This window comes from Camponotus vicinus, unplaced genomic scaffold (genome assembly GCF_025532165.1).
Source record: "Camponotus vicinus isolate PSW18456_S1 unplaced genomic scaffold, iyCamVici1.0 SCAF_5, whole genome shotgun sequence".
In the NCBI taxonomy this organism is placed as follows: Eukaryota; Metazoa; Arthropoda; class Insecta; order Hymenoptera; family Formicidae; genus Camponotus; species Camponotus vicinus.
Window position 1 is genome coordinate 14,694,144 of NW_028141977.1, and position 20,593 is coordinate 14,714,736.

General features: G+C 31.5%; 1 protein-coding gene across 5 annotated transcripts in view; it reads left to right on the top strand.

Moving 5' to 3' along the window:
• Numb (NUMB endocytic adaptor protein) overlaps positions 1–19,749 on the top strand; it is a 67,606-nt gene extending 47,857 nt beyond the window's left edge. For 4 of the 5 annotated variants that reach the window (XM_083100406.1, XM_083100404.1, XM_083100405.1 and 1 more), the window contains 9 exons: positions 11,735–11,899; positions 12,343–12,414; positions 12,807–13,025; positions 13,522–13,708; positions 13,981–14,238; positions 14,414–14,434; positions 14,797–14,979; positions 15,113–15,603; positions 16,099–19,749. In XM_083100406.1, coding sequence (XP_082956532.1) covers positions 11,762–11,899; positions 12,343–12,414; positions 12,807–13,025; positions 13,522–13,708; positions 13,981–14,238; positions 14,414–14,434; positions 14,797–14,979; positions 15,113–15,603; positions 16,099–16,404 — 1,875 coding nt within the window. In that variant the 5' untranslated portion in view covers positions 11,735–11,761 and the 3' untranslated portion in view covers positions 16,405–19,749. The remainder of the gene's footprint in view (positions 1–11,734; positions 11,900–12,342; positions 12,415–12,806; positions 13,026–13,521; positions 13,709–13,980; positions 14,239–14,413; positions 14,435–14,796; positions 14,980–15,112; positions 15,604–16,098) is intronic. The other variant, XM_083100403.1, reaches the window with a different exon arrangement.
• The last annotated feature ends 844 nt before the right edge of the window (positions 19,750–20,593 follow it).

Genomic DNA, 20,593 nt, shown 5'->3' on the forward strand with positions numbered 1-20,593 from the left:
CTTTTATTATAAACTTTGTTACTCGATCTTATTCACTAAATGACATTTAATTATCCGTTGAAACAAAGGCGACTGTTCGTGCAAGTTGAAAAATCGCACGTTGCATTCCTACACTTGGCATTTCCATGTCGTCCGCGACAACAAGCCGCATCGCATTGTATGAAAGCCTACTCGCTGCACGCAATCCAGAATGCAACGTTAAACTTTTCTGAGTGTGCGTATGTATCCGCCTCCGTTATTGCATGCGTAGACACCTGCCGCGGTGAAAGGATTCGACTCGGTGGATGTACTCGAGATGCATGAACTGGGCGTAGCAAAGTCAAAGTACTTTTTGCACTTATTTTACTGAATTTCTGTTTCTCATTTACGTCGTTATTTTCGCGCGACTGCATTATTCGAATTTCTTGACGTGGACCTTGCATTTTCCACGCCGCTCATATTTTGCATAAACTCCTCTTACACAGGCTTCCACTTTCTTGACGTTATTTAATGTGAGATATAGCCCTTTCGCGAGTACTTTGTAATCCTGACTCTAGCTATTCATCACGTCGAACAATGCGGCTCCCATAATCGGGCTATCTTTGGTCGCACGTAAACTTCAAATCTTTCTCACCTAAGTTCCATCTGTGCTATCTGAGACTTTCGAAACAATCTCACCGGAAATACATACAGTGTACGATCACATATATATATATATATATATATATATATATATATATATATATATATATCTTACATCCTCGTTTTATTTCTTAAACCGAGGAATTTTTTAGAGTCAGTGTAGAGAGTCCGCAAATCTTCCTTAATTTTAAACGCGAATTCACAAATAATACATTGTCTAATATAAAGTATTGTATATTAAATGTATGAATATAATATACTAATTTTTAAAATTTTCAATTGTCAATCTTTTTGCAGTAAATTGTTTTGTAATAATGCGAAAATTAATATTTTATTTTATTACAAAATAATATAAAATATAATATTTAACTTAAATTTCAATATTTTTAAAATAATTTAGTGATTTTACTGTAATACAAATAACTTTGTGTGGATTTCCACGAAACCAGCTTCTCGAGAAATTGTATATTGAGTAATAAAAAAGATTTTTATATGTGGAACATATATATATAATTAATGATATATCTATATATTAAATACCATTTAATTGAAAATTAGTCTTAAGATATAATTTGACTTTGAAAATAATCTTCTATAGTTTGATAAAATAATAAAAAATATATATAAATAATATAAATAATATAAATAATAATAATATAAATAATAATATAAAAATAATGTAAATATTCTATATTATATAAATATCAAAAATAATATAAAAAATAATATAAATAATCTTACATTATACATAATAAAATTGGAAATACGACAAATTTATATCATCAATACGACATTATTAATAATCAAAATTATTAGTACATAATAATTTTCATTTTTAACTTTTAAGATCATCAAACTTTAGTTGACCCAAGTAATAGAGGGAGCGGACGAAAGTATACTTGCTTTCGCCCGCTTTTTCTAGGTCACAATATCTCTCGATTGGTCAGAAGATTTCTGGCTTCAAGACGTCTCTTAGTCCTAAGAACAGATGCCAATGGCTAACCAGTCGTGCCAAAAATTTACGCAGGCTTTTTTAGATCGTAATTGTACACGAGACACGAGACTATTCCAAATATTTGTGGAAGAGTATTCAAAGTATTAGGATCAAGAGACAATGCTATATTATATATAGAAATTTGAGTCACATACTATTTTCATTCGTTATAATTACACGAAAATAATTACAGGATAATTATAGAACGTTCTCTTTTTCTCGCGTGCCGATGTATGCGTGTATGCATGTATGATGTTTTACATATTACATATAATCTCTGTATCCTTTTTCTCAAAATATTTAAACAAATTTTCTATTTACATATATTATATTTTATAATCTTTTTGCTGATTACTTTTACAATCTTTTACAATTAATTTCTAACAAATTAACAAAATTGTTGCAATTTATGAGAAATTTTTTTATTACTAAATTTAGGGAGAATATACTGCTCTATATTATTTATATTTCTTAATATGCTTATTTATAATTATCATTTCTACATACATTTTTTTTAATAGAACAGAGAATTACATTATGAGATTATAATGTAAACAGATCGGGCATATATTGACATTAAAGCAACTTGTACGATATAGATGCATGATCTATAGTGTGCACGTATCATAGTGTGCACGTACTATTCTATGTTACAGCATTCTCAACAAAAGTAGACCACGGTTCTAGTTCCGTTTATCAGCTTTCTAGGTGCAAATCATTTCCTCTGATGATGCATTGCGGATCTTGCATACAATATCACAAAATTAATCAAGAAATTGTGTAATATGTATTATTTTGCGCATTATCTTGCAATACATTTGCAATATATATATATATATATATATATATATATATTGATGAAAAATAATGAAATAAATGTGAAAATTTATTATTTATATAAATAATATTTTATAATTTTTAACAAAGATATAATAAAAAAAATAAGAGTTTTAAGACTATGTATGTTTTGACTTCTCTCTCTCTCTGTCTTTCTCTCTTTCTCTCTTTGTCTTCACAACGGAGAATAAGAAATTATTATACAAGATTTAATTTTCTATGTTTTGCCACGTGTATGCTACTTGCACATATGACATGCAGAGATGCATTCTTGGCCGCCATCTTTCCTTTCACACCTCAAGGTCTTGTTCACCGATTATCATATACGAGACACTTCTCCAGCAGATCTTCATTATCCTGCATATAAAATACATGCACAATACATTTCCACCAAAAAAAATTATTTCTTAATTTGTGTGTGCGTATGTATATGTGTGTGTGAGTGCACGCGCTCACTCTATTCAACTTTTTGTCTTACGTCCTTTAAAAATAGTACGTCATCGGTGGCCTTCTATCAAAAGCGGTCCGTGTTATGCTATACTATATAATCAATAATGATATATAGTTTCAAATTATGTCTACTACTTTCCTATTTTAACATATACTTTCCTCTTTATAATACAAACATAAAAATCATTTTTCTTATAGTTTTTAGCTACAATTTTATATCCGTGGATTATTTTTCTTAAGTATAAAGGATATTTTTATTTAAAAAAATATGATAAAGAATTATAATGTAATTAAAGTTGTAACAAAAAGTTTTTAAAAGAGTGTTGGACTTTTTAAACTTTTCAGATTCTCGTACTCTTAGTTACCAGTCTACTCACTAATTGAAAATTCGAGAGAAAAGAAAGTTGCCCTACTCTCTTAAAATATATTGAAAGAACAGAGAACAGCAGAGTCAAAACGGTGAATCATTCACTCTTTCTTTTATTTGTCATGCCTTTTTACAATATCATCTTCAATATATATTTAATATATATCTATTTTTCATTAATAATAAATTTTATGGAAACTTTGTTTTAACGAACCTATATATATATATATATATATATATATATATATATATATATATATATATATATATATATATATACACACATATACATAATATTTATAATTATTATATATTATATATAAACAAAATATTTATAATTAATATAATAAAAGATATATAAAATAATTATGAAAGAATAAGAAAATGAAAAAGATATTACATAATCGAAGATTATAGGCGAAAAATATTTTTAAGACACATTCTATAACGGAAAATATTTTTTGCTTAAAATAATATAATAATCAAGTTGTTTATACGATAGTAGGAGATAATAATTCTTATCTTTTATAAATTGATTTATTGACGCAGAAATAAAGGAAAACGTAAAAAAACAACTCATAAAAACGAATGACTATTAGAAATCAAATAGTTATTACGTAATTTATAAAGCAACATCACTAATGCGTCACTATTGCTAATATTACATAGTTGCTAATAATATGATATTTCTATCCAGATAATCAATACATTTTCGACAATGCAATGTGAACAAATTCAGCGGTACGTAATTCAATGGAAATAAATTGTGATTAAAATGATATAAATTGGATATCATACGTATAATTGTATATCCACGATATAAAATGTTATTTATCCAAAACTTTTAACAAAACATTCGATTTTGAAAAAAATTTTTAATTTATAGGAAACTTGAATATTTTCATCTCTGTTCCACTTTACTTTTATCTTCATCTATTCTATTTTTAATTTTGGCATAGTTGATAGTTATGATTTTTCTCTGAAAAGATAAAGTTCCTAATACACTTTAAAAACTAATATTAACAATTAATACTTTAAGAGAAAAAATGAAAGATATAATTATTATAATATGCATTTATTGTAACGTTCTTCACATGATTATTTTACATACATTAAAACATGTTTGAGGAATTTTACTGGATATATTTTGAAGTAAAATATTATATTAAATAATATCAAATTGAAAATGAATCCATTACTCTATTGTAAAAGCTATTCACAAGAAAGTTTATACTTATATTGCAAAAAAATACATTTAATACCCTTCCATTAAATATGTTTTATTAAAATATATTCTATTTAAACATATTTTCAGTTATGGATAAATATAACTGACAAAAACACATGCATATTTATTTGGAGATATTTACGGCACAGTTATTATATATACAATATGTTTATAACAACGAATAAATATATACGTATATTTATCCTGATTGACAATCACAAAAAGAAGATAGAATCGAAAAATATGTAGAAAATATGGAATAAAATTTTTCCGTAGAAAGCACTCGTTCTCCAAAAATATGATTTTACAAACTGAAAAATTAAGAACACACACACATACACATACACACATATATATAAAACAACATATATATGTATGTATGTATAAAATAAAAAGATTCTATTCAGCATTCTATTTGAAAAGTAAAAATAATCTTGATACTTGATACAGAATTTTTCAATTGCATATATTCTGAAAATATTTCAAATTACTTGATTAATTGTACACAATTGTTTGATTTCATATTCGACTATTTCGATAATTAATACGAAAGTAGAAATATATGCACTGACTGCGGTATTGATTTTTGTGACATTGTATACCGGATAATGTCACTGATTTCGAAATTATTGTTTCAGAATGTGAATTACGTAAGACGATTTCACGTATCGATTTCAGAATCGAGCGTTGTTTTTTATAGTCCTGAGTTTATACCTGATTATTATGTTCGCACAAAATATTTATAATCTCTCGTCAACCGCGCGGAGGGATAAACCTATCCACGTGCAATAAAAAGAGGCGCGATCAATAGATTTATAATATAGGTCTACTATTACGTAGAATATGACATCTTTACGTGATATTCTTACTTTTAACTTCACAGCATCGTTGAGCATCGAATTTATCGAGTGCTGCACACAATTTGCATTATAATTGCATTGCTTCGTATGGGAAATGAATAATTCAAGTTTTGCTCAATAACTCGTAACATTTTGTAATAAATTATTTATCATAGTTGGAATAAATAATTTATTGTATAATATTGTGATAAATAATTTATTACATAACATTAATATTAATGTCCATCTATAACGTTATATGCATATTATGTCATTTGTGAACATTTGAAATATATCTTTTTATTCTAATATTATTATTTTTAATATTATAAAGTTCTTTTTGTTAATTATAAATTAGAAAACAATGTTTACGAATCTATGCAAGTGATATATGGTAAATATACAAACTAGCTCTGAATGATTTTAAAATAAATAGAATAAGAATGTTAGAGAAGTGTAAATGTCCACCTCGAAAGAAATTTTATAGATTGCAACTCTCGATTGTCGTATTTAAAATAAATAGATCCTAATTAGAGGATACTACAAAGAACACACAGAAATTAAATCAAGTTTATTATAATCTGTGCGGAAGACTGTATTATTCCAGAAGACTTTCTTTCATTTCCTTATAATAGATTTATTCAAAAATATATAAGATTAAATTTGTTTTCATTGAGATAATGTTTTATCCGTACTTATAAACTTATGTGATCATTAACACATATTCTGAATTATTAAATTGCTGTGTCGCAATCGTCATATTCCGAAGACGGAAGAACTCATTGTAGGAAAACCGCGTTCCCCCCATCGTGCCAATTAAAAAGCAGTTATGCGTATATTTGAACGCGTCGCCGCAGTCAAATTAAATCTGTGCAGAGCGTTATAACCGTCGCAGACTAATTTAGTCGATCAAAACAGTTTAGCAAGGCTGTCGTATTGTTCGCTCGGCACGATCGGTCGTCGCTTTATAAAGACACGATATACTTGTACGTGAGGCGAACGTAGGCGCGATGAATAGAGCGACGAAGAGCATGCAATCGTTTTTTCTGCATAGAGCATGCATCCGGTAAGCCTATTATTGTACTAAGTAAACAGTCTCGCTAATCCGATTGCGTTGAGAACGTTTACTTTCGCACGTTTTAGCCATTAGTCGGTCATCGTGCGATAATCGAAGGCCGTGCGGTATCGCTCAATCGGGGTTCCGATTATTTTCATTGGACCATATTATTCTAATCGAGCACGTGATCCCAGATGCGATCGTTTTCACGGAGAAGTGTCGCCGTAAAAAAAAAATTGGGATGCAGCTACTCGTGCGTGATAATACCACTCTGCTCCCTCGATAGTCCTTCACGAGTGACACGTGACACGCGATTTAAAACCTATCGATGTTCTTCATAGGCCGCGCTTTAACGTACTTTTATTAATGCCCTTAATGTGAAAACGTTTTCTAATTTGATTCGCGGTGACATAACTGCTTTATTAAAAATTTATGAGTCATTATTTTGATGTTACTATTTATATTTTTAACAATCGTTTTCTGTTCCAATCTAACGTACATTGAAAGAATTGCGCTAAAATAACTTAAATCAGAAATATAAGAATAATGAAATATTAAAAAAAATAAAATATTTTAAAAGAATGGTTCACACATTATTATGAATTCTGTATTTTATATTGCAGTTTAGAACATTTCCGTTAAGTAATCAATTTTTCAACGATAAATTATTATTTGTAATTCTCTTTACTGGACAACAATAAATTTTTGCAGAATTAAACAAACATGTGAATATAAAATTTTCTGCGATTTAAATTTGGAGATTTAAAGTTTCTAATTATTTATATGTGAAAATAGTAAGTAATTCCAAAATTATCCGTCTTTATTAAATGCTCTCATATTAATCTCCTCCATAGATAAAAAAATTATTAATGCAAAAGCAAAAGAATATTTATAAAAACCGTTAATAAATTTATATTAAAGAAGTATGAAAAATATATACATTATATATAAACATATATATATATACATTATATATAAACATAACATATAATATATACATATATTTGCATACTTACTTCAAAAAAGTATGTACCTTTTTAATTTTATAATCTTGCATACATAAAAATATTTTTGATTTTACTAAGAATGTCTCGCCTAATGTATTATCGCGTAATTGTACGCGCTATAAGAATTCGGAATTAATATAGAACACTTACAGATTTCTCTAGTTCCTTCTCATCGATGTTGTTCTACTTACCTTATATCACATTTAGTTCTTTTCATTTCTGTTTTGATTGAGACTTGTACAGTTGCAATATGCAGTCGCTGAGGTGAAAGTGACTTTTACGAGCCAATCATACTTTTTATAGAAGATGCTTGCGTATACGTCTGGCCTCGATTCTAAAATAATAGCCATTACCATGGATTATTGCGTGTCGAATGTTATTTTAACCCTCTTTTTTAATACTTGCGCTAAATTGTTATCATTTACGTGCAATGAAGTATAAAAAATATTCTTGCAGAATTAAATAAATTTATATGTGATTAAAAAAATTGTCTATATGTTTTAAACTTTGTGGAATTTAATTTTTTTGGAAATAATATGTGATTCCAAAGTTATATCTTTCTTTTAAACGCTCTCATATTAATCTTTTTCATAGAGTTTTAATCTATAATAAATTTAATCTATAATAAAAACTATGTTAATAAAAAAGGGAAAATTCGAAAAATATTAATAATAAATTACAATTAAATTTTATCTTAAAGAAGTATGTATAAAAGTATAAATATACATTATATACACATACATACATATATGTAAAATTTTTTTAATACAATATATTTTTTATTGCAACAGAAAATAACATTAAACTATATATTTAGATTCTTCCAATTCAATAGTATACATATTTTAATTTATATATTAAGATCACGAATAAAATATATTTCTTATTCGCGATGACTAGAAATTTAAATGGAACGAATTTAAAATGCATTAGAAACTGTTCCCATGTCACATACATTCAGAAGAAGTTATTTATGGAGATGAAATCGTAGAGGACGTATTTAGATGATCTTATCGATATTCATTATCTGGTGCACTGTATAAAGTTAGGTGTCAATGTACTCTCATATTTTAAGGATGAGATTAGACTAATAGATTTTCTATCGTTGAAACGAGACTTCGAACTTTAGCAAGATATATATCTGAGTAAATATATATCTTATTTCTTATCTCTTCTTATATATTTCATTATGTAATTTAATTTTTCAATTTATCTAAATATTGATTTTTGCAAGAAATTAATTCAGTTTAAAGTCCTGAAAATTTGTGCATATATGTATTAGAAAGCAATTTATAAATAATAATGTTGAATTATCATGAAAACGCAGATATCTTGTTTCAAAAATAAATTCTTGAAACATTAAATATTATAGAATACTTTTGATAAAAATTTCATTATAAAAACAAAATAGAATATGTGAATTTTTTAAAAAAATTAGTTATTTTATTTATTAATACAAATTATATGTTTTAAATAAGTTGATCTTATATATTTTTTTATTATCTAATTTTTGAGTGATAATATAGAATCATTAAATTTGATACAATATTTTATTAATATATTTTTGAACTTGTAAAATACCCGTTTTTATTAAAGTTCTACAAAAAAATTGTTAATTCTTAATTTTATTTAATATAGTATAGTATGAAATGATAAGTTTAACAGTTCGTAAATAATATTTAATAATAGGCAATAGTAACATTAAAATTGTTATATCTGTGTCTCAATTTTCTGTGAATTTATCCAGATAAAGTCATAACATGGATTCGCGGAAATTAACATATGTCTATAAACCTTCTGTATGTATGTGTATACTGGCGCTGTATAATGCTCTAGTTTGCACTGTTTGTTGCATTATCGAGATTTCGAATTATCTGATTGACTCAAACTAACTCGATAAAGTTCTAATTACATTCGATTGTAACAACATACGCGCAACTGTATTTGATGGGTATCTGAACATCAATCACGAACTCAAAATATCTCTACACGTTGCGTGATATGTGCAATGTTATTCACGGGATTCTATCTACATAACCAGTATAGTTGAAATGTATATAAGATACTATAATGTAAAATTTCTTCTGTACTAACAGATTTATTCTTAGCTTTAATTTAACGATAAACTTAGAAAAATCGATATTTTTTACAGCCATTTTATAATATAATAGTTCTAATTTAATATTTTAAATAAAAGGATTTTTAAAATGAAAATTTTTTAAATAAAAAAATTTGAAAATGTAAATATACCAATCTTACACATGTATTAATTTAATGTGGATTATGATTTGTATTTTATTTAAAATTTAAAAATTTAATATTAATATAATTTAATATCAAAATTAAGTAATTATGATAGATAATGATTCCAACACAACTTTTTCGAAGAAGAATTTATCAAAAAATATATTGCTAAAGAAAATATATGATAATATTAATGATAAAGTTAAATTTGAAGGTTGACCTCGAAGATTATCATTCACCTATTTGACATAGATATAATTCTATTATGAAGCATTGGTTATTGTGATTAGATATTCGTTACTTATAAATAACTAATACGAATGAGAAAAATAGGCTAAATGGATAATTAATTTTTTCGTCATTCGAAATCATCACGCTACATCAATACGTCACAAATTTTGATAGGCAGATAATTGAGTTAACCGTTGATCGATGTCAGTCGGTCAAATTTTTATAACAAATTCCCACAAACGCAAATTTACACAAATGAATTAATTTGATATAACTATGAAATTATACAAGTGCTTTGTCACAAAAGCAGAAAAGCGAAATTGTGATAATCTCTGCCACTTTCGACAATACTTTAAAATTCTTCCTATCATAAAGATAAAAAATAGCTAATATTGTATTACACATGACATTTTAAAATGCCACATAAAAAGTTTTTGATTGATCCTTGCTTTAAATGTACTTGATGCGAAAATCTGGAAAATCACGATATGATATTTGATCAAATGACGCAACACCGAGCAATTAACCTCGCGAAGTCTGACAGTGAAACGAAGAACACGACAGAAGGAAACGTCGATGATGGCGAAGGGGAGAAATACAGAGCACGAGTGGTAAAGGTCTTCTTAACGCGTCTCCGCTTTCGATCCGGCTCTTAGGGGTGCCGTCGAAGGGTAGATCCGCGGTCCGTATTAGGGGAGACCCGATATATATATATATATATATAAAGGAGGGTTCCGATATAAAGGACTCGTGTTGGGAACGGGTCTCAAGATTCGATCACAGGGCTTTGTCGAGGCTGACGACTCGGTGCAACGGTTGCCGACACTGGCCGTTTTCGGACATTTTCTCAAGCCCGGAGACCTTAACGATTTATCAGAAGAATCCAGGGCGCGAGTCCTTTGAGAATTCATAACTTTGCCTTGACTGATTACCGTATCGATCCTTGAACCTTTATCAAAAGATAATTGCAGATCGACAGATATATTTTTCCTAGTCATTGTGATTGCTATCTTGTTGATCCCGTTATGGGATTTTTCGGCCAATTTGACCTTTTTTACATCTTTTCCTATTCTATTTTGACGACATATACGCATTTGATAAGAACAATCTTAATATTATTATAATATTATATGTTATATGATGTTATTATATATTATATAATTATATAATTATATAATTATATATTATATAACATAGACATCAAGCTAAATTTCTTTAAATTTCTTCACGATTTCAATTATTTTGCATCTTTTGAAAACAATTTTTAACGATCACATTTATCGAATTAAAACTTATTCTGGATTAAATAAATATTAAGAAAATTAAGAAAATATTTTGCCAATCTTATATTGATAAGAAATTATATTAAAATATCTGTATATATATACATATATACACACACACACATATTTTAATATAATTGCTTACCAATATAAGATTAAATCATAATATATTTTTAATATTATAACAAAATATTTTTTGATATTAAAATATCCAATTTAATTATTCGATTTTTTACATGTATGTTTTTTCTCTTCTCTCTCTCCCGCCCCCCTTCTTCATTTCTATCTTTTTCTCTCTCTTTCATTTTTATGATTAAAGAATAATTTAAAAATTTTGTATTATAAAAATAATCTTTTCTTTACATCTCTGTTATAAATTATGATTTATGTAATTAAATTCTACAATTTTCACTCTCCATTTCATAAGGATTGACGTATCCAACGACCCTACGTTTATCCGTCATGGGTGGTTGATCTTTTGCCACATTCGGAGGAGAACTCTTGGAGTTAATGCTTCTTGAATTATTGCTCGAATTACAGGAAATAAGTCGTATTTTTTCTGCTCTGTTATTATAGAAGCGCGAGAGATCGCCGGGGAAAAGAATGGATCGGCTTCGACGAAGCTTCCGGGATAGCTTTCGCCGACGGAAAGAATCTCACGTACCCGAGTCCAGCAAGCCCCATCAATGGCAAGCTGATGAAAGTGCAGTACGTTCAGCCACGTGCGCTTTTCACGTCAAGGTAAGCATACAATTTTAATGATATATTAAATATATAAATTAATGGCCAATCGTATAGCAATTATTAAAATGAATAGGATTGATCGGACTTGGCATTGGCCTAATTAGAGACCATGTTATGGTCGACATTATTTTAGCTATTGATATACTTTTTTTCAAATACTGTAAATTTATTAATTTTACATTGACATTATTAAATTTACATTATTGTCGGATAATTATCGTTTACTTTAAATAATTAATTTCATATAATTATATTTTTTGCTTTGAATAATTAATTTTGTTTGGAATAATTGTAATTTTTTATAATTGATTTCTTCTAATGAACCAAGAATATACATCAATTTTAATGTTGAAGATTAATCTTTAAATAAAGAGCTATTGGCCTATTTAAATTTTTAACAGATAATTGAGCTGGATAATTGAGCCAATATGTTTGTGTAGTACCTGGGATGCGTAGAAGTGTTCGAATCGAGGGGTATGCAGGTTTGCGAGGAAGCCCTTAAAGTTCTCCGAGTAAGTATTCTACGTTTCTTGGAATTAATACGATTTCTCTACAAATATATTAATCGAAGATAATAATTTTTGAATTTTTGCCTCTTATAATTATATGCTCTATCTACTCAATTAACATTTTACGAAATATAAAATAATCCTATATATAAAAGTAAGCGGATTATTTTTTCATGAGGTTTTCTTATCATTTGGAATATTGAAGAAAATTTTGTAACAAGCTGTGCGAAAGTTAGTAAGCGTCATACTCTCCAAATCTTTTGCCTCGACTATATTTAGCACAGCTCACATATAAAGAGTCGACATTGACACCAAAGAAAGTCTGAAAATAAATCGATGCTCTAAAGGTCAGAGGGCAAATCGACCACTCTAGTGATTCTATTTTGAATTTTTAGAATTCGAGGCGAAGACCAGTTCGGGCGATACTTCACGTATCCGGTGACGGACTGCGCGTTGTAGAGGACGAAACGAAGGGATTAATTGTCGATCAGACGATCGAAAAGGTTTCATTCTGTGCACCTGATAGAAATCATGAGAAGGGGTTCAGTTATATCTGCAGGGACGGTACAACGAGGCGATGGATGTGCCATGGATTTTTAGCGTTGAAAGAATCGGTAAGACATAAATCTTTTCATCCTGTTCGCGAATCGGATAAAAATTATCCCAGTATACAAGAAATAAATTCGTTAATGTATTAAGATTGCAAATGTACACAATATCAGCTATCACTAAAATGTGGCGAAAAACAAATTTATAACAGTTAAGCAAGGTACATATTTTAATATTAAATGATCTTTCACACATTATTGAGAAATATACCAAAAATAATTTGCTGTAATGTTGTAATTTTTATTGAGAAGAGAATTGTAAAAACTTTAATTGTAAAATAAAACTGTCATATATTTTTTTACTAATTGAAATTTAATTGAAATTTGTATCATATATAATTTTTCTGTTCGTAATGCATTTTTTTCCTATTTTGTCTAAAATAAAATAAAATGTACAGGACACATAAATTTTTAGAAGACCTTCATAATAAATAACGAACATATTAATTTCAAGATATTCCTTTTTATGAATTTTTTATGAATTTATCATTTATTATTCAAGGGGGAAAGATTGAGTCACGCAGTGGGTTGCGCCTTCGCCGCGTGTCTGGAAAGGAAGCAACGACGGGACAAAGAATGCGGAGTTACAATGACTTTCGATTCAAAGACTTCCACCTTCACGAGAAGCGGCAGCTTCAGGCAACCTAGTCTCACGGAACGATTGCAGGAATCACGCGATCGTGCAGTAGGTAAGTGTCGAGAGAGATTATTGTTTATAAATGTCTACTTTCATAATTATAATTCAATGCGCACGGAAACGCAATCTAAGAAATATGATTTTGTGTGAATGTCATTCTCTCTTTCTTATTATAAATGTGATGTACTCATCAATAAATCGTACTTGAAAGAAAATTAAAAGTATTCGTATAAATGTGATTAAAAATTATCATAATATTATAAATATATTTTGGCTTAAATATTGTATTCCTCTACTTTATTATATCTCAAACGTATGTTTCAGATGTTCCTCCGGTCAAGCAGGTGTATAATCCTTTCGCAATCGAGAGGCCGCACGCCACTCCGTCTATGCTCGAACGACAGGGTTCTTTCCGAGGTTTCACGCAGCTTAATCAAGCATCTCCGTTTAAAAGGCAGCTCAGTCTACGAGTCAATGATCTTCCTAGTAATCTGGAACGCACACGTAGTCACAGTCTCGAGCCAACGGATTTGTCGCGAATGCCGTCAGCTCTTTCGCACATTGTACCTTTGAAACCGCCGGGTGAGTGTTTATGGCCTTATCTCATTTTGTTTTAGTTCCTAATCTTATCAAACAACTAATGAGCGAATCAGCTCTATACGTTATACGCAAGTACATAAAATGTGATTATATGTGCTACTAATTTAAATTGATCTGACTGCTGAATAATGATGTGCTTCCCTGTTTTTTACAACAGAGTTCGAAGGATATGACGAAGGTCATTACTCCTTATTCTGTTAATCCCCCTTTGTTGCCTGCTCTTCGATGTATTCTTAAACGTGCTCGTTTTTCGTACACACAGTATATCCCGTACAACTGCGTTAACAGACAGAAACAGATTTCACGACAATGTGTAGCTAGAATCATCGTAATCATGTTTCACTCCCCACGTGATATTGTGTTCGTGCTTGAAAAAATAACATTCAACATCATTGTATATACTTCTTCACTTTATCCCGACACGCGTATATTTATACATCCTGTAGCATGCCTCTTGTACTATGCATCCCAGCATCACGTTGCAAAATTCGGATTGCGATTAAATATACTGTTAAACTAATCTCTTCTGTTTCTTCACAGTGAGTCCAATACCAGAAATATCTCCCGGTGGCCAAGATAGCGTCTCTGCGATGTGTCAGCAACTTTCTCGAGGGCTTTCTCTACTCTCGAGCAGCGACGACTTTGGACCATTGCCGCCCCAGCTTACTGCGAGCTCCGTCGCTAAACAACTTTTCACGAGCATCACCGCTAACTCTCCTCCAGGTATAACTTTCCAGGAGCTTATCGAGCTCGTTTTAATTGTCCATTTTAATCAATCACGATGACACGTTTAAAGAATTGTTTATTTTTGTTAATTTCTATCATAATTTTCACATCATGATTTCATTCTTTGCAGTAACGAGTAGCAGCTCGTTGGACGAGATGAAACTGCAAAACGGTCCCAGCATTAATAATAACAACGACAAGAGCGACGAACTCAGCAATCTGAATCATGTCAGACCCAGCTGGCAAGAGTCGGCATCCCCTGTTCTCGCGTCGAACCATAGGCTCACTCCGCTTCTTAAAGCAAACAACTTGAGTCCCGTTCTTCCAAGGACGAACGCGCCCACTCCAGTCGTTATGAGCACACCAGCACCTGTTTCTTCTGCTGTAGGTGCCTTTGGCACACCACCGTCAGCAGCAAGCCCCGCTTTTAGCACAGCTTCTACGTCCTCTTTGGGAAATACGCCTACGCCGGCTGCGAACAGATCACCGATACCATTAAATTCGGCAATGACACCGAAAACAAGTTCTCCTAGTGCCAGCGTAGCGTCCGTCTCTTCGGCATTATCGACTTCGACCGACGTCGCCCAAGTTTCATCGGCAACCGGTGTTTCGACAGCTTTAGTAAGTTAAACATTTACAGCAATACAAACAGATTTTTCATTTGAGCAAAGTTCTTTAGAATTTTGTTAAAATTAAATTCATAAAATGTGAAAAATCAAATATTCAAGTAAATATTCTTCATATTGTTTTAAATATTTCTCAATCAATATTTTAGTAAAATATTTAAAAAATAATATATGTATATTTTATAAAAATATAATGTATATATTTTTATCAAATCGTCAGTATTGAACAATCTTCGAACAAATCTCACGAATAAAACAAAACTTCATTGTAGCATAATATAGTGCTAATCTTTGAAAACATCTTGCTTTTATATTTGTAAGATCGAATATTCAATTCACCCATTTCCATCCTCTTGAGAACTTTTATAATTTCCATTATTTCCTGCAGCGAATATACAAAACTCTTTTTTTTTCCATTTGGTCCATTGTACGTATAATATCCTACATAAATACTCAGGAACGTCTTCTCACGAGTTTCTCTATTCAATAGGTACAACCGTTTTCCACGGCAGCCGGTTTGCCGAAACCGGAACAATGGTTGGGTAGCATAACCGGCTCTGTACCATCGCCGGTACCGCAGCAGGTACCTGCCAGTCCTCGGCGAGCACCTCCGCTTCACGCCAGGGCGCTTTCGCTTGGATCAACCGCGATGGGCCAGGCTTCCAGAGGAGGACCATCCGATCCCTTCGATGTCGAGTGGGCGGAAATCGCCGCCAGAAATCTGCGGCAATCAACCACGACGACGAATCCTTTCATTATGCCGAATGCGACCCAGGCGTTTCAGGTGCAGTTGTAGCGTCAGGAGTTCATCAACAACGTCGCCAAGTATTTCCGTTCGAACACATAGCGGCAACAAACACGTTCGCGTTTCGACGTCGAGCACGATCGAAAATACTACACGTGAGCTGCCGTGTCTTCGAATCGACCTCGGATGCCGTCGAATGCTATCGCGTGCATAATATCGCGACCGAGCTTCCGGTTGGATGGTACGAGTCCTCTCTCGACGGGACCCAAAGAGAAGTCAGATCCCGAAGAAGAGTAATGATCTTTCTCTTGTCGAGTCGGCATTTAGTAGCAACGACAGTAGCAGCAAACTTAAAACCAGCACAAAGAAGATATCAGCGTAAATTACTTTATAGATAGATAAATATACGCGCACAGCCTTAACGACCTCAGTAAAAATAAAAAATGGTACACGCATAAATGCATAAAAGCATACGTTCGGGAGATGACGTGACAGGAGATACACAAAGTTTCACGCACCGAATAATAACAATGGCTTACAAGCTCGTCAGCCGATTAAGGAGAAGCAATAGATGTCGCGAAATATCAACGGATTTCCCGACAGTATCGATAATTATATTCAATGTCTGTCACGCGATATATCATAATTGGATATTCCAATTATCTTGAGTAGAGTTAGGCTCGAACCGCGAGCGGTTATCGTCGTTCTGCATGAAAAACGAAATTGTATGCACCCAAGAGATTATACTGCACCCTTAACGATTTTTTTCTTTTTCAAGAGAGAAAATTATGCGTAGTGTAGTCGCTCTTCGTGATCATGTCTCGCGAACTGGATCACGAAGCGAGATAATTGTACCTTTCGCAAAAGAGGAATTTGCATTTCCGGCGGGCTCACCCGGCTCAGACAAGCACTTAGATAGACGAATGACGTTTCACCATACGTGAAATGTCATTATGCAGGTGGATTAACATCCGCGTGAGGGACTGTGATATCGATGCGAAGTGGCCAGTACTTAAGCGAACAGGGTCGAAGAGAAGTATCGTGAGGAACTTGCTCAAGGTCGTCGTGCCGCGCGATAATAGAGAATAAGAGCGATCGTGAGCTCGGGTACCGCGGACTTTATCGTCCTGTATAGCCGGCAAAAAACACCCATATAGATTACTTAAATAAAGATTAGCTGTTGAAGATTATAGCGAAGATATTGTCTTACATTATCGTCGTCTATTATATACACACACACGATCGTGTTGCATTTATCGTAAAGACCGAGGATCGTGGGATGATGAGAAAATTCTCGCACGAGGACGACGCTCGCGGATAGATTTCCTCGAGGGTCTTTCCTCGACGGTGCTTCCGCTCTGTAATAGCAATAGCTGTGCGAAAATCGTTCGCTGAGCCGATCCTCGAAATAATGCGAATTCATATCTACGATCTAATTGCAATCAAGTGCAAAGGAGTTTCCTCAGTCCCGTATAGAAATTGATCGCGTTTCGCGAGATATCAGTATTGCGCCTCTAACAGCTTTCAGTCTTTCAAGTTAACGGCTGCACTTTCGGTTTTTCGAAACGGATCGAGGGTAAACGTCGAGGAAGGCCAAGGGAGATAATCACAAGAGGGATAATTGAGGCGTGCATGTGTGTATGCATTGTATATAGATTAATTATTTAAAGTATGAAGCGGCAGTGTAGGAACATGAGGGAATGTATGAAGAAATTATAGAAAGGAAAAGAGAGAGAGAAAGAAAGAAGAAGAAGACATAATGGAATCATTTAGTAAACCGGCGACTCAGCAATGAGGCGAGAGAAATTCTTCCTAGATGAAGTTTAATCGAAGTGTAATAATATGTTATAAATATGAGTTTCGGGGATTATATGAAGAGAAGACGCAACAATATTGCATATGAGATCTGCGTGATTTCTAATTTATTTGCGGATTTTATTATACAGCTCCTCCTTTTCTTGCGTTACTTTTAAGAATAGCAGATTGTCACAGATTCGCATTCTGATAAGTATGTACGTATATGTACAATATTACGATATATATGTAGACATTCCTGCAATACTCCACACCGAGATATATATATTTACACGACATGAGTTTAATCGCGAGATTTGATTTCGACGTCGCATTAAAATCGCATCCAATATAATTTATTTATTTATTTCGATATAATCACGCTGCGAATACGAAGCTACCTATATCGATATTCTTCCACACGGCAAATACTGTTTAAGAAGTATTACCGCTTTGATTGCGTAATAAGATCTTAATCAGATAAATGATTTGAAAGAAATTATTATTGGCGATTGTGGAAGTGAATGATATGCATCTATTTCTGCGAGAGAAATTTTTGCCGTCATTGTTGCGAGTTGTTTGGCGAAAATGAACTTGGTTTTTCGAGCCACCTTCCGTCCGTCCCGAAAATCAAAAGATAACGAAGAGATAACAAAATTAAAAGCGCGAAGAAATTTAAACGAATACTGTAAAGCAGCAGCAGCAGGGAATGATCGTTGAGTACTTATTACGGTACTTATCGAAAAAGAATATTGATTAATCAATGTACTTAAATATTAATACATGTAGAGAGCTCGTTGCTGACGATATCGACGCACGTCGTCGATCACTTCGTCTTTATTTGTTTTTTTTTGTAATTTTTTCTCGTTTTTATTATCCTCGAAATAGTTTTTTCGTTATTTCATTCATTTCCTTAAGAAAAAGAGAGAGAAAGAGAGAGAACGAGGAAAAATATGTACATAAGCAGCATAGTAATTCGTTATAACATTATCACGTTTATTTACGTACTTACTGGTTTTTTTCCTTTTACGTTTCTTGGTCGATGTACGCTAACTCACATGGTTCATTTGACTAGGATCGAGAAGGAGTGATAGGCGTCTTGGCTGATATTACATCCACTTCTATGATGCTTCTGCGACTTCTGGGCATTTGATGTCTTTTTCTTTTGTTATAACTTTTAATCAAAGAGTCTCGTTCGTTTGTATCCATCTTTTTATCGAGCCCGGAAAAGCGCGGGGGATCAGCCAAGACGTGTTCCGGTGTCTCGTTCGACTGAAACAGATGAATGCATTTAGCAAAAATGGATAACATAAATAAACTTACACACATCTACATATCCAGAGAAAGAGATGCCGGGACAAGAATATATAGGCAAATATATGCACCGCGTGCCAAATTCAAAAGTGCAACCGCGTTGCCTGCCAATTGGTACATCGCGCACGCTTCCGTGGTTGTGTTGTACATAGTGTCGCCGGTCGATTCCTGGATCACAACGTACGACTTAATGCGTGTATATTTCGTAAAAGTATCCTTGTTCATTTTACATTGTATCTGCCACTGTAAAAATACGATTTATTATATAATATCTGTTGTGATTATGAACAGGCCTTTTATTTCTTTCGCGAAATATATCTCCGCACTCTTTTCAAGTCAATCTCTTTCCATTCTCAATAAAAAATGCGATATTTATCTTTATAGCGACCAAACAAGATGGAGAAGAGGCAAAAGATGGTAATTTGTAATAATAAATATGATATTCAGGTCTCAATAGCGTGTAAAAATGATTGAAAAATATTAGTTTTTTTTCTCCGAATTACGTGAATGTCAATATTGTCAATATTGGTTTCTAATATTTTATATTTTTGAAAAGACAAAATATATATTTATTCTTGATATATTTATTAAAATATGAAACTATTGAAAAAAAATATATATATAATATATTTGATGAATGTTACTAATATTTATTGTTCATAACAGTATTTTTCAGATATAAAACAGGAAAATTTTTCAACATATAAATTAACAAGTTATATTTCTTTTATATGTAATTTACAGCTACATGCCTATTAAAAAGATGGCACACACGCACACACAATCTATGTATAACTGAATATATATTAATGTCTACTACGAAATGTAAGAAAAGAATATGTTTTTTATATATGTGTATCAAAAATTTTGAAGGGGATGACCCGACTTTTGGACCAGATTTTTTGTTACAACTGCATCCATTCTTTGGAATGATTCAAAAATCATGTTTGAAATTTTTGTGTATTATTAAAAAAAAAATAATTAAATGTTTTGTTTTTTTGTGGCATCCTATATATTGTTAATATTATTATTGTTGTTATTGTTATTGTTGTTGTCAATATATTATTTTTTATAACTCAAATGAAATGATATAAATATAATACGCATCATATATAATATAAAAATGACATGA